The sequence below is a fragment of the Cibotium barometz genome, chromosome 30 (assembly GCF_041138505.1).
Source record: "Cibotium barometz isolate CiBa-2024 chromosome 30, ASM4113850v1, whole genome shotgun sequence".
NCBI lineage: Eukaryota > Viridiplantae > Streptophyta > Polypodiopsida > Cyatheales > Cibotiaceae > Cibotium > Cibotium barometz.
In genome coordinates this window covers 31086674-31099091 of record NC_141075.1, presented here as the reverse complement: position 1 = coordinate 31099091, position 12418 = coordinate 31086674, and the positions used below count along the sequence as shown (strand labels likewise).

At 45.9% G+C, this 12418-nt stretch overlaps 1 protein-coding gene across 3 annotated transcripts in view; it reads right to left on the bottom strand.

The window, feature by feature from the left end:
• LOC147621383 (membrane protein insertion efficiency factor) overlaps positions 1-12418 on the bottom strand; it is a 43029-nt gene that overhangs the window by 18267 nt on the left and 12344 nt on the right. For all 3 annotated transcript variants that reach the window (XM_086824135.1, XM_086824137.1, XM_086824136.1), the window contains exon 5: positions 3339-3479. In XM_086824135.1, the coding sequence (XP_086680261.1) occupies positions 3339-3479 (141 nt within the window). The remainder of the gene's footprint in view (positions 1-3338; positions 3480-12418) is intronic.

The window sequence follows — 12418 nt, the reverse complement described above, 5'->3', positions numbered from 1 at the left end:
CGGACCGCGCGCGCGCGCGCGTGGGGGGGGGGGGGGGGGGGGGGGGGGGGGGGGGAGGCGCCGGCAAGGAACCCAACTAAGCCGCCTATTAGACCAAGCAAAGCTGGGCACCTTTCCACCTTACCAGGCTAACCCCCAATTTTGGGCTTGTCTGGAGGATTTTTTTCGTCACCTAGGATTTCCCCTCCCACCATTTTCAAGTCGTCTTGCTGCTGTCCGCGAGCTGCTGCCCACCTACTTGGAGCCATTCGACTGTGCTCTCCACGCACAGAGCTGCCCGACTGCTCTCTCCACGCACAGAGCTTGCCTTTCGCCACTACAGCTTCACCTCTGTCAGCTTCAGCACAAAAACATCAACCTCATCAACTTCTTGACTGTACCTGTGAGAAATTAGGGTTTGCAGCATTTTGGGACTTTCCTAATTTTTCTCCAAAATTGTATAATTAGATGCTACAACTGTCATAATATTTGGGGGTTTTGGAAAAATTGTACCATTAACCCCTAATTAAGGGCCCTGCAAATACCTAATTTGGGGGATTTCAAAATTGAAGCCAAAATTGGCTAATTATAGGTACTTGCATACTCTCACATTTGGGGCTTAAGGCATTGGCACTCAACCTACCTGAGTTTATTCGGGATTTTGTTACCACAACACAGGAGGTGTTGAGTGGTGAATCACCCCAGGGGGGATTGGAAAGTGGAGTAGGTAATGAAACTTTTTTGCATAAGGGTCTCACCACTCCTCACTCCCAAGGGGGGTTTGTTGGGAAATCGGAGTTAAGTGTGAGAACAGTCTCTTAGCGTAGGGATCTTCCCTTGAGGTAAGCAATGATGTCACACCTCATTTAATAAAGTCATAGAAGAGGTTGTACTTTCAGCCCATAAAAGGGGCACCAATGTACCCACAAATTAATCAATCAAGAAATCAAGCAGTGTACTTTGTGCCCAAGCTATTGTGTCTTTATCTTTTACTCTCTCTCTTCCTTCTCTCTCAAGCCATGGCTCTCTTGTGCACACACCCGCCATAGCTCTTGAAACCAACAGAGCTAACGGCAATCGTCCATGGGAACTAAGTGCCTTGCAGCAATCGTCCGAGCAAGTAACAGAGTGGTGCCTGAGGTGGTCTTCCCACCACATGAGGTTGGCAACAAATGGAGCTAAAAAACCTCTGGACCACTTGATGTGGCAGCCATCTCACGGGTCCAATTGGGGACAACTTCTCTGTCCATCTTCCCATTGAACTTGGGAGGCTTTAAAAGATTCAATAACTGAGTTTGTTCCTCACGAAGCATGGAGGAAGAACTAGAAAAATAGGTAGTACCCCGACATCGAGCCACTGAAGGCAAACGGGAACTATCCAAATAATCCACGGAGAAGATTGTTGGCGATGCAAATGACGTCTCTCTTGCCGGCCACCTGCAAGCTCAAAATGACGATTTGCTAGACTGGAAGTGAGGCTCGTTTGGTTCATCCAAACATACATCCAAAGGAGTGAAAAACCCTCCTTCAAGAGATGCACCACTCCATCCTCATAATCATCCATTCCTTCCTCCGAAGCACAAGCCTCATTAGATGCCGAATCTAGAACAATAGGCGCTTGAGGTGTACATTTTACCCTATTCAGACAGAGGGACACCTTTGCCAAAAGAGACAGCTGCTCCGCCATGCGATCTGGCTACTCATCCATGTGAGCCACGAGAAAAATGTTACGACTCAATTACCAAGTACAAAAGATGACTAAAAATGTTGACCACAATTCTCAGCCCAATGCTCTGCTGTAGTTTCTCCTTGGTCAGCCTTTGCATAGAGAGTCGCTTTGTAGACCCAAATGCCATAGAGAATGCAGATGGAAATGAGGAATTTAATATGCACTTATATATGGCACCCATCGTTGTTGGTCGCCAGTATTGGTGCTCTCGGCCTATTTTTAGGACTGCCCACAACCTGTAATATCTGTCGAAGCTGTTTTGCAGGCCAAATGCCACGTGGCACCTGTGCTGCTGCACCTGCCCGACTCCTACAGGCCAGCCACGTGTGCCCTAAGGTGAGGTGAGACATGCGGGGAGTCTCGATCTGCAATCCACTCCTAAGTTGTCTAGGATATGTTCTGGTAATCATCGTGACAAGGAAGCTAGGCTCTACCTCAGGCTACACTCTTGATCCTGAAAGACTGCTGATTTGCATCCACAGGCTAAGGCCTCCTAGAGGTACTAGCTGATTTGGTGAGTGCTAAGTCTAGGGTGTGGGCAACCATCATTAACTAAAAAGTCATCTTCTATGCCAAATGGCCTTCTCCACCCTATCAGGCACCTCCAGGTCCCGGATGAGGCTGTCTTGCATCTTAAAAGATTTTGTCTACAACCTTGCCAAGGGTCATCTAGAGACAAAAGGGCTCCAAATTTGACACTGCAATCTTTTTTTAATGCGGCTAGGGTGCCAGCTTCAGCTCGATGTCTAGCCATGACACAATTTCATTGGATGGCTCGCTATGCTTCACACTATACACAAATCTAAATAAAGCAAAGCAGCGATATTGCTCTAAAGATTGTACAAAAAAGCCTAATCTCTTTGTGGTGCCACGAGGACTGGTTTTTCTGAGAAAACCTAGACATGCTTTTAATGAGAAGTGCATGCAAGCAAGAACCAATTTCCAGAATCGAATTTTGGATTTCATTTGCTGACTTTGTTTGACATTTAGAGTACTCTTGGGGCTATTGAAAGAGATATACCTATATGAATCCAGGAACATGCCCAAATTCACCTTATAAAAAAGTGCAATTTATAACCTCATGGTAGTCATCCACAAGACAATAAACCATCAACTCCATCATGTATAGTATGGACTAGATACTACGACATCCCCACTAACGTCATCAATGCCCAATAGTGGTTGTAGAACTTGGTATCAATATATGCTCCCACACACACACACCCCCCCCACGCACACACGCACACATAAGAGCATATATTCATACAAAGGTCTATGTACTAAGTTTCTATCAGAGCTCCGGAGATGCGGGGCAAACACAACCATAATGAAGCCTAGCACTAAGGAATCATAACAAATAGAAAGAATTATTACAACCAAAAGGTAGTTGATAGGGCATATGCACCACTAAAGATAGAAAGAATTAACACAATATCAAGTTTCAACTGGCTGCATATGCACCACTATTGAAAGAGAATCCCTCTATTGTGTGCTTATAATTCATTTACTTAATCTCATACTTGCTAATTTCCTATGACACTGGATTTCTAAATTTACACTATCAGGCAGCATCTGTCATTGAAGTTTCACTTTGAAACACCAGAATGCCTTGCTCAATGTAAACACATACCAAAAGGGTTGCATCTCATCAATCTCCAAGCAGTCAAAATAGTCCCCTTCACGACACCATATTTTTTATATGCTTGCATTGAATACTCACTACAACTTGGCACATAGCGGCAACTCCCTGGTAAAATAGGTGATATTTCTCCTGCATATGTGACATAAAAGAAAACAAAGAGAAGAAATGATAATGCTGTTGGGTAGCAGAAAAGTTTACTGATCATACACTGTTTGTCAAAAAATACACCATGTATGGAAACGATAATGTTTTTGGGTTAACAGAGAAGCTTTCTGATCATACTATTTGTCAAAAAATACACCGTATATGAGAAATCAGTTATAAGTAATACGAGAAAACAGAAACGTGTACACTTGGAGACACTTAGGTTGAAGTGTGATGGTAGACACATGCATCCTGAAGCTACAAGGTTGTTTGCAGTACAGTTGTGTCAATGACCATACCATAAAATTTGTTTCAAAAAGCTCACAACCAACCAAAGCACCTTACAAAATCTCCGTATCACATCAAAAAGCAAGTGTAAAATTTATTATCACTCACCTCTATTTCATATTTGACACTCTGTGGCATGCTCAGATGGTGCAAATCAGGCATTTTTCAGGTATTTGGTCCCAGAAAGCTGATGAGCAGCCTCAAGGACAGGCTGCCAAGGAATAAGTCCTTTCACCCATGGATGCGGGTGGGACCAGGTCCAAGCAGCCTTGGCAAGCTGTTTGAGTAACAGACAGCCCAGACAGAGCATTGGGCAGGTCGGGCATAGTACCCAAGTGTGGCCACCCCTTTTACTGGTCATAAGCAGGCCTGCAGAACTGCAATTGGGCCCCTATAAATAGGAAACCCAGTCCCCCCATTCTTCTTCATAATGTTGTTGAGCCTGAGCCCTTCCCTATCCAGCCTCTCTGCAGCTCGTGAGAAGCCAGGAACAGCAGCAAACAGCAGCAAGATCATCTCCACTAGAAGCAACTAGAATTCTCCTGCTGACACTGGCTCTCAAAAGACTTGGGATCTTATTGTTGGGTAGATTTCTTTAGTTCTTTCATTTAGTTATTTTATTCTCAGCCTTCCACCAGTCTGTGGTCACAAAGAGAAGTGATACAGTTGCAGTACATCACGTATCATTGCACACATGTGGGTTTTTTTTTCCCCAACTGGCCTTAGGCCTAAGATCCTCCCATAGTTACCGTTTTTTCACTGTCCCGCAGGCGCCTTTTCCACCCATAGGCGATGCCGCCAAGGGAGCACCTTGTGGGTGTTTGAACCCAGGACCTCCCGGTCCCAAGACAAACATGTCACCACTTGAGCTACCACATCATTGGCCATGCATGTGAGTTTTTATAGGTCTTCCGTTGCTAAGATGAAGCTATGGAGCCAATGGTGGGTAGCCTAGCTGTGTGGTCATTAGTGCAAATCCTTTCTAGCCCCCAGTTGGCATCTGGGTTGCATTGCGGCCACGATTGTACCACTTTTGGGTGGGAGACCGTGCCCCCTCAGGGCGGGCACCCCAAGTTGTTACTATAGAACGATCTACCCATGGAAAAAAAAAGCTATGGAGTTTGGTGCAGGTTTGGCAGCACTAAAAGAGCTAGTTGGAAACATGTGGCAGATATTTTGGGCCAGTTTATGGCCCATTGATCAAGGGGATAGTTCCCATGGTTTTGCCAATCCAGAAGCTTAATGTTTTTCTTTTTGGCCATTACTCAAGTCACATTATCAGCCAAAAAAGTGTGCCCCTTTCGCATCTTTATTTCACAGACTACACTACAGCCAAATTCACTATTCTTCAGTATTACAACTTGTGCCAAAATAGATTAGTAGTCGTTTGAGCTTCTTCCTGAAGCATATAGCATTGATCTACAAGCCATCTATTCAACCCTTCAATATTCAACAGCAAATATTCGTTTATTCTTCATCTCTTATGTTGTTCAAGAGGATCTTGAGGAGTAGCAAAAAAAGCAACACATTTTGAAGATCCTCGACAACCATCAAGAGAGGTCAGTATTTATTTTAGTTTCAGGACTGTCCCAACTTTTGGTCATGTGTAGTGGGCATGGGCAGCTTCCAGAAAACAATGGTAAGTGGTAAAACCCATGTGCAAGGGTGTTGAAGCATATAGCATTGATCTACAAGCCATCTATTCAACCCTTCAATATTCAACAGCAAATATTATTCTTCATCTCTTATGTTGTTCAAGAGGATCTTGAGGAGTAGCGAGAAGAGCAATACATTTTGAAGAGCCTTGACAACCATCAGGAGAGGTAAGTATTAATTTTAGTTTCTGGACTGTCCCAACTTTTGGTCATGTGTAGTGGGCATGGGCAGCTTCCAGAAAACAATGGTAAGTGGCAAAACCCATGTGCAAGGGCATGGGAAAGCTACTACATCTGGGCACCCCTTCTCACCTCTCCAAAACATGCAAAAATAAAAAAATATAGAATCTTCTTCATAGTTCTTACACTCTTCTTGATAACCAAGCTCTTCGGACTGGTTTTTGACCTCTTTTATGAGTTGTACCACTCCATATGCTTGCCATACTGCTACCCAAAAGTGCTCCAATGTTGGTCAGCTTCTTCTGCAACTCTTTTGAAGGTTACATATTGTTGTTCCACCTGATTTGAAGCTGTAAGGGGCTGTCCTACTGTTATGTACCTGATGTTAATCCTCGGAATATGGTCCTCATCTAGGCAGGGTTGGGCCCTAAGATTAGGGGGAAGGCTGCATTCAGTCTTTTGTACCACTTCATAGATCATATCCGATACCACTCTTGCTGCTGTTGCTGCTGCCGGAGATTGCACTACGTGTTCTTCATCATCATCGGCTCTTCAGGTCAGCACATCAGCGTTTTACATCAGGCCACACCTTGGGACAGCAGCCCACTCTCTGCTACAGGTCAGCACATCAGCGTTTTATATCAGGCCACCCTTTGGGACAGCAGTCCACTCTCTGCTCTACAGTAGAGCACTTCAGCGTTTTTCTACATCTTACCTTGGCACGGGAGCCCACTCTCTGCTACATACAGTACATCATCCTTTTTCTTCTACAGGTTACCTTGGGACAGCAGCCCACTCTCTACTACATAGAGTACATCATCATTTTTCTTCTACAGGTTACCTTGGGTCAGCAGCCCACTCTCTGCTCACCATCTCACACCACTTGGGACGGCAGCCCTCTCTGCTCCTCTCCATCCCTCAGGTACTGCAGCACCCTTGTCACCAGAGCTTGCACCACTACACCACTCGGGACGGCAGCCCTCTCTGCTCCTCACCTCTCACTCAGGTATTGCAGCACCCTTGTCACCAGAGCTTGCACCACTCGGGACGGCAGCCCTCTCTGCTCTTCATTACCATTCACGTACAGCAACACCCTTGTCACCAGAGTTTGCATCATCATCACTTCAGCTTCGGCTGCCCACTACCACCTTGGAGTGCCTCCACATCCACCGGCGTGAGCCTTCGACACCGACTACCTCACGCAGTGCCTCTGCCTCACATCGATGCGAGCCTTCGTCACCGACCAGCTCTGACATCCTCTTTGCTTCTGCACTAGTCTACTACTCAAAGTAACCTCACATCAGAGGGCTCTTGTGCATATGTTCACTCACCATTATACATAGACTCACTCACCTATTTCATGCTGTGTTGTTTTTCTCTGATCTCTCGTACATCTGGTCCTTTCGTTCTTTTGCCCCCACATATGCTGTCCAGGAACCCTAAAATTCAGAAACCCTAGATTTCTATTCCTAACCCTTGTCGAAAAGCTGCTACTAAAACACTTTTTGCTTTTGCTAGGCTGTAGATGGGTTGTGCACTTTTGCTACTGAAAAACTTTTTGCTTTTGCGCTAGGCACCCGTAGGAGTCTCTCCTAGGCAGGTACACGATGGTTCATGAGTTGGCCAGGCTGTACCGCCAGCCAGGCCGTACAGCAGGAGGCTGGAAACAAGTCTGTGTTGGCCGTACAGAAGGCCAGGAGCATTGAAAGTTGGCCGTACAGTAGCCAAGGAAGCTGGAACAGAGGCTGCAGCAGGACAGTAGGCGGGAAGGTAGCCCGCAGACAGGAAAAGCAAGCATGCATGCAAATTTAGGGGTGCTGGTTTTTAGGGAAAGCGCAGTGCTGTTTTGTAATTTTTAAAAAAGCACAAAAAATCTTGTTTTTACAGAAAAGCGAGAGGGTGTGCGTGTGTTGGGGGGGGGGGGGGGGGGGGGGTGGTTATATTTACCCTAGCGCATCCTCAAACTAGCCCTATTACTATTTGTTGTCTTGATAGACCATGAGTCAATCAAGTACATATGTGATAGACCTGAGTTGAAAGGGAGGAAGGCACGATGGGTAGAGCTTTTGCAGGACTTTGTGTCACATGCACCCTACACTGTGGTGCTATGTGACACACTAGTTCAACATTCAATGTAACATGTGTCATGGCCCCATTGTGGGCCCCAGTCCGGGACATGTTAGGAACGAGCTACGTAGGTCTGTCTCTTAGCCTTAGGTGTTAGGGTCAATCCCTTAACCCACTTGGAGAACAAGCAAATAAGTCACCTGAGGATAGGGCATATAAGTCAGTCCATTAGAATGCATTAAACCAATCATATAAAGGCATGTAGAAGTATACTAGTATGGGCCAGCCCATTGACCAACCTATGGGACATGCAAGGCATGATTTATGCCTTGTGTAGGGTGCCAAACATCATGAGCAAGCCCTAATAACCAGTCGGCCAGCATAAGCAGCATCTAAACCCCAGTTGGCCAGCATGAACATCATCCAACAGCAATCGGCCATCATTAGGAAAATGTGCAAATGTTTTTTGTAGCATTTAATGCTTATTTTCACAAGTCAAGGGCTGTAAAACATGACAACAGCAGCATAAGATAGCTGACCAGCAGCATATAGTTATTATATAAGCAGCCCAGAGATCCCTTGCATAAATCATCTCATTTCATAGAAGTTCATCAAGCAGAAAGTGAAGAAGATCCTCATCTTCAACCGGCATATGTGCATATGTTCATCAATTCTATCTACAAGGCCCAAGTTCCTCCACAGCCCCAACCACCACCATCATACAAGCTCAACCAAATTTTAGAAAGTATGATGGTAAGTGTGATCATGCCCGCAGCTATGCAATTTATTCATCAATTTGTGGTGTATTTTTCTTTGGATAAGCAGAGTCCACCTGGCAACACCTCACCTCTCACGCGAAGCAATTAATAGGAGGCCAACACTAGTCCAACTACATGTAGGTCCGACCACAAGAGCTCCTCAGTATGCATGCGACACCTTCGTGTGTGACCTCAAAATACGGTTTCTTCCTCCCCAATACATGACCAACCTTGAGGATAAGTTTTACAGACTCTAGGTCTCCAATACTGACATATACTAACAAAGTTATCACGTCAGCACAGCAGTTGAGGATATCCGAGGAGGATAAATTGAACACTGTATTAGGGGGTTGGATATAGGAACATTAGATTCACCATGCGTAATTTTGAGCCACAGTCGTATGACAGGCTCTTACTCTGGCTTAGAATCAGGAAATGATGCTGAATGGAGGTAAGCCCGAGACAATCCAGCCTAGCTCCAAACCCCAATAGTAGCAATCATCCACCACCTAGCAGTCATCATCCTAGTCAGGGAAGGGAGCTCCAAATAGCAAGGATACAAAGAAAGATTCATAGAGCACCTCAGGAGGCAAGAAAGATAGGGAATACAAGCCTAAGAAGACACATGAGGAAACGACCAAGGAGGGCATTACTGGTGGATATCTCCAACCCAACGAGTAAACACGGTACAAGGGGGAAAACCGATGTTTTCTTCTGCCACACCGTGGGGCATGGTAAGAAAGATTGTACCAAGTGGCAAGTTGCACAAGCCTCCAAGACAACTGTGTCCACCGCTACAGCTTCATCCACACCTCCAACATCGGCCACTAATGCCGTACAACCCTTACCCGCTTTAAACCCGGTACCAACAGTGGTATTTGATGATATGTAGGCGGGTGAGGTTGAGGAGCAAAAGAAATTTCTCATCCGTGCTTATGGCACACCGAAGGGACAACAGTTGATTGTCCTCTTTAATATTGGTAGTAGCTCAAAGGATGCCATTTCTCCTCAGTTGGCTAAAAAGATGAGTTGTATGCTTATACCCCATCATCTAGAGGTAAACAAGTTCACACCTAGTCTTTGCACTCATATTTCCCTTAAAGCCTACATCTTCTGATACTCCACTTAGTTCATAAATTATTCAGCCTGGTCTAACTACGGATACCCAATATTTTGGCTCAGCAGTTTGAATTCAAGGTTCAAAAGGCCGCATTTAGCGGGACTTCATTGTCTCACCTCTTTTGGGGTGTGATATGATTCTCGGCATTCAGTGGTTTAGGAGTATGCACCCATTCCCGATTGGAGACACGACACTTTCACGATTGTTGATGGTGTTCCTAAGCCTGTCTTGATTCATGGGGATAGGAGCATTTCCGGCATTTCACTCATCTCCCATATCCAGGCCCAAAGAGCCATCAAAAAAGGAGCCGGATGTGCTTTGATATATATCCGTAGCCAACAATCTCTTGTTCAACCAACAATCCCTTTGAAGCAAAGGATGGAAGGTCTCCTCGCACAATTTATAGATATTTTGTTAAAGGATGTCCTTCCCCAGCTCCCACCCAGTCATCTTGGTCCCCGAAACACAATAAACCAATAAGTTTCTCTATTGCCTTTCTAAGGCATTGGAGGGTGAACTAAAGCAACAGCTTTCCTAGTTACTCCAAGCTAGATTTATCCATCCCTCATCCTCACCCTTTGTTGCACCTATATTATTTGTGCAAAATAAAGACAAGTCCGCACGATTATGCGTGCACTACGGGGTACTCAATAAGCTCACACTTAAAAAATAGGTTCCCAATGCCCAAGATTGAGAGTGAATATCATCACATTCGGATCTTTACAGTTGACATTCCAAAAACAACCTTTAGGACAGAACGCGGCCAGTATGAATTTGTGGTGATGCCATTCGGACTCACCAATGCAGCGGCGACATTCAACAAGATGATGTCTACAGTTTTATAGGAATGTGTGTGTGCATCTTTTTACATAATATACTCATCTTTTCTCCCCCTGCAGCGCAACATGAGCGAGATGTTGAAAAGGTCTTGCAACTATTTGCAAGACAATGAGCTCTTTATATCACGTGCATCCCGCACTTGGATGCCACGTAGACGTATCTGTACAGAAGGTGCAGGACCTAGGATGGTAAACTGGTCCCATGTGAGCCCAGTCCGGGACGAGTCAACCAGGGATCCATCCCAGTTATCCAAGGTCAGGTGTTCATTGTCCTGCACATGAGTCCAAGGTCAGGTGTGCACTATCCTGCACATGAAACAGTGCCAGTCCGCCCTGTGAGTCTCCCTCTAGAATGATGTCAGTGATTCTGTGTATTTGGTACGGTACTGGATGCCATATCATTGTGTAGATAGTTAGGGTGTACTTTTAGGAAAAGGGGCCAGCCCATAGGGCTACCCCAAGTCCTTGTGTGGGCATGGGGACAGGGTAAACCATCCCCATGAGGCCCTGGCTGTACCCACCAGCCATGGGAGGGCCATAGGAGTGCTTTAGGACAGTCTCGGGCTCTTGCAAGGGGAACCAATTGGTTATCCAGCCCTAGGGGACTGTAGGGCAAGTATGGGCTGGGCAGCCCATACAGGCTGCCCAGCCTTCAGAACCATGGGCAATCAGTGCCCAGCCCTTTGTGCTCATGCGCCTAGTGCCAACCAGCCAAGGGAGAGCATGCGCAGCAGTTTATAGATTTTAATCAGCATTTAATGCTGATTATTCAGTCGTGGGCAGAATAAGAGATAGCTGACTGGGATTATAGCTGGCCAATTGCTGTTATTTGGTAGTATAAATAGATGAGCCCATAATCCATTGTGTTATCTCATCATTCATCAAGAGCTAAGGCAAACTAGGGCCAGGACAGCCAAGAAGTTGCTAACGCAAAGGGGTGAAGGACTGCAGGTCAAGGGCAGAGTTATCTCAGCCAAGAAAGGTCAAGTTTTCTGTATTTTCTTTTCAGATTTGCATCATTCTAATAAAGCAAATACACCATTCGTGGTGGGGGCCCTACAGAGGGTATTCGGGCCCCAATACTGTGTCCTTTCCTCTCTCCCTCTCTCTCTCTATTTTCTGCATATCTTCATTCAGTTTTGTGCATTAATTCCGTCGCGACAAGTGTGCTGATTTCTGAGCATTGAAGTTACCGATCTTCCCCGAAGCTTCCGCATGTTCCAGTCAGTGGTATCAGAGCCTACTTCAAGCGCAAAGATTCAGCAAAGAAACCAGAATTTTTTCTCACTCGTGTGGTTGGTTTTCAGATGCCGGTGGACTACCCCTTTCGGAGTGACTCCTGTCCCTCGAAGGACGGTTGGTTTTCAGCCTCCGGACGTCTCCCACACACATAGTGAATGGTCAGATTGCACTCCAGAAAGGAAGTGCGTTTTCCTGCTATGGCGAGCTTCGACGACGAGAGAGACCAAGAACCTTGGGACCAGAGTGCACCAAGTAGCCCAGCTAGGGCACCAGGCTTAAGTGTTACAGATATGTTCCGGCAGATGATGCGAGCAATCGCAAACCAGACAACCAAGTTGGAAGAGCAGAAGGCGCAGATCTTGACTCTGGAAGAGTGTACCCATTCTCCAGCGTCGCATTTTCCATCTCCTTCTCCCTCTCTTTCCGTATCCCAGATTCCAGATCCTTGACACAGGGACCCTCTAGCAGGGTCACGACCACAACCGAGCTCTTTGCTTGAGTTGCAAATGCGTGCATTGGAGATCCGACAACGTGAAGACGAAGCCATGCGACGCGTGGAACACGAGCATTAACTAGCAGCTTTGGACGCCAGATTGACACCAGCGGCGCCCTCGAATCATTTTCCCGAGAAAATGAACTTCAGTAAGTATAATGGTAAACTCGACCCCACAACTCTCTATTCATGGTTGCATCAGTTTGAAGCTTACTTTGCCGCAATTAGAAAGACAGATACTGACAGAGTGATCTTAGCTAGTTGGTACTTGGAAGGTGAGGC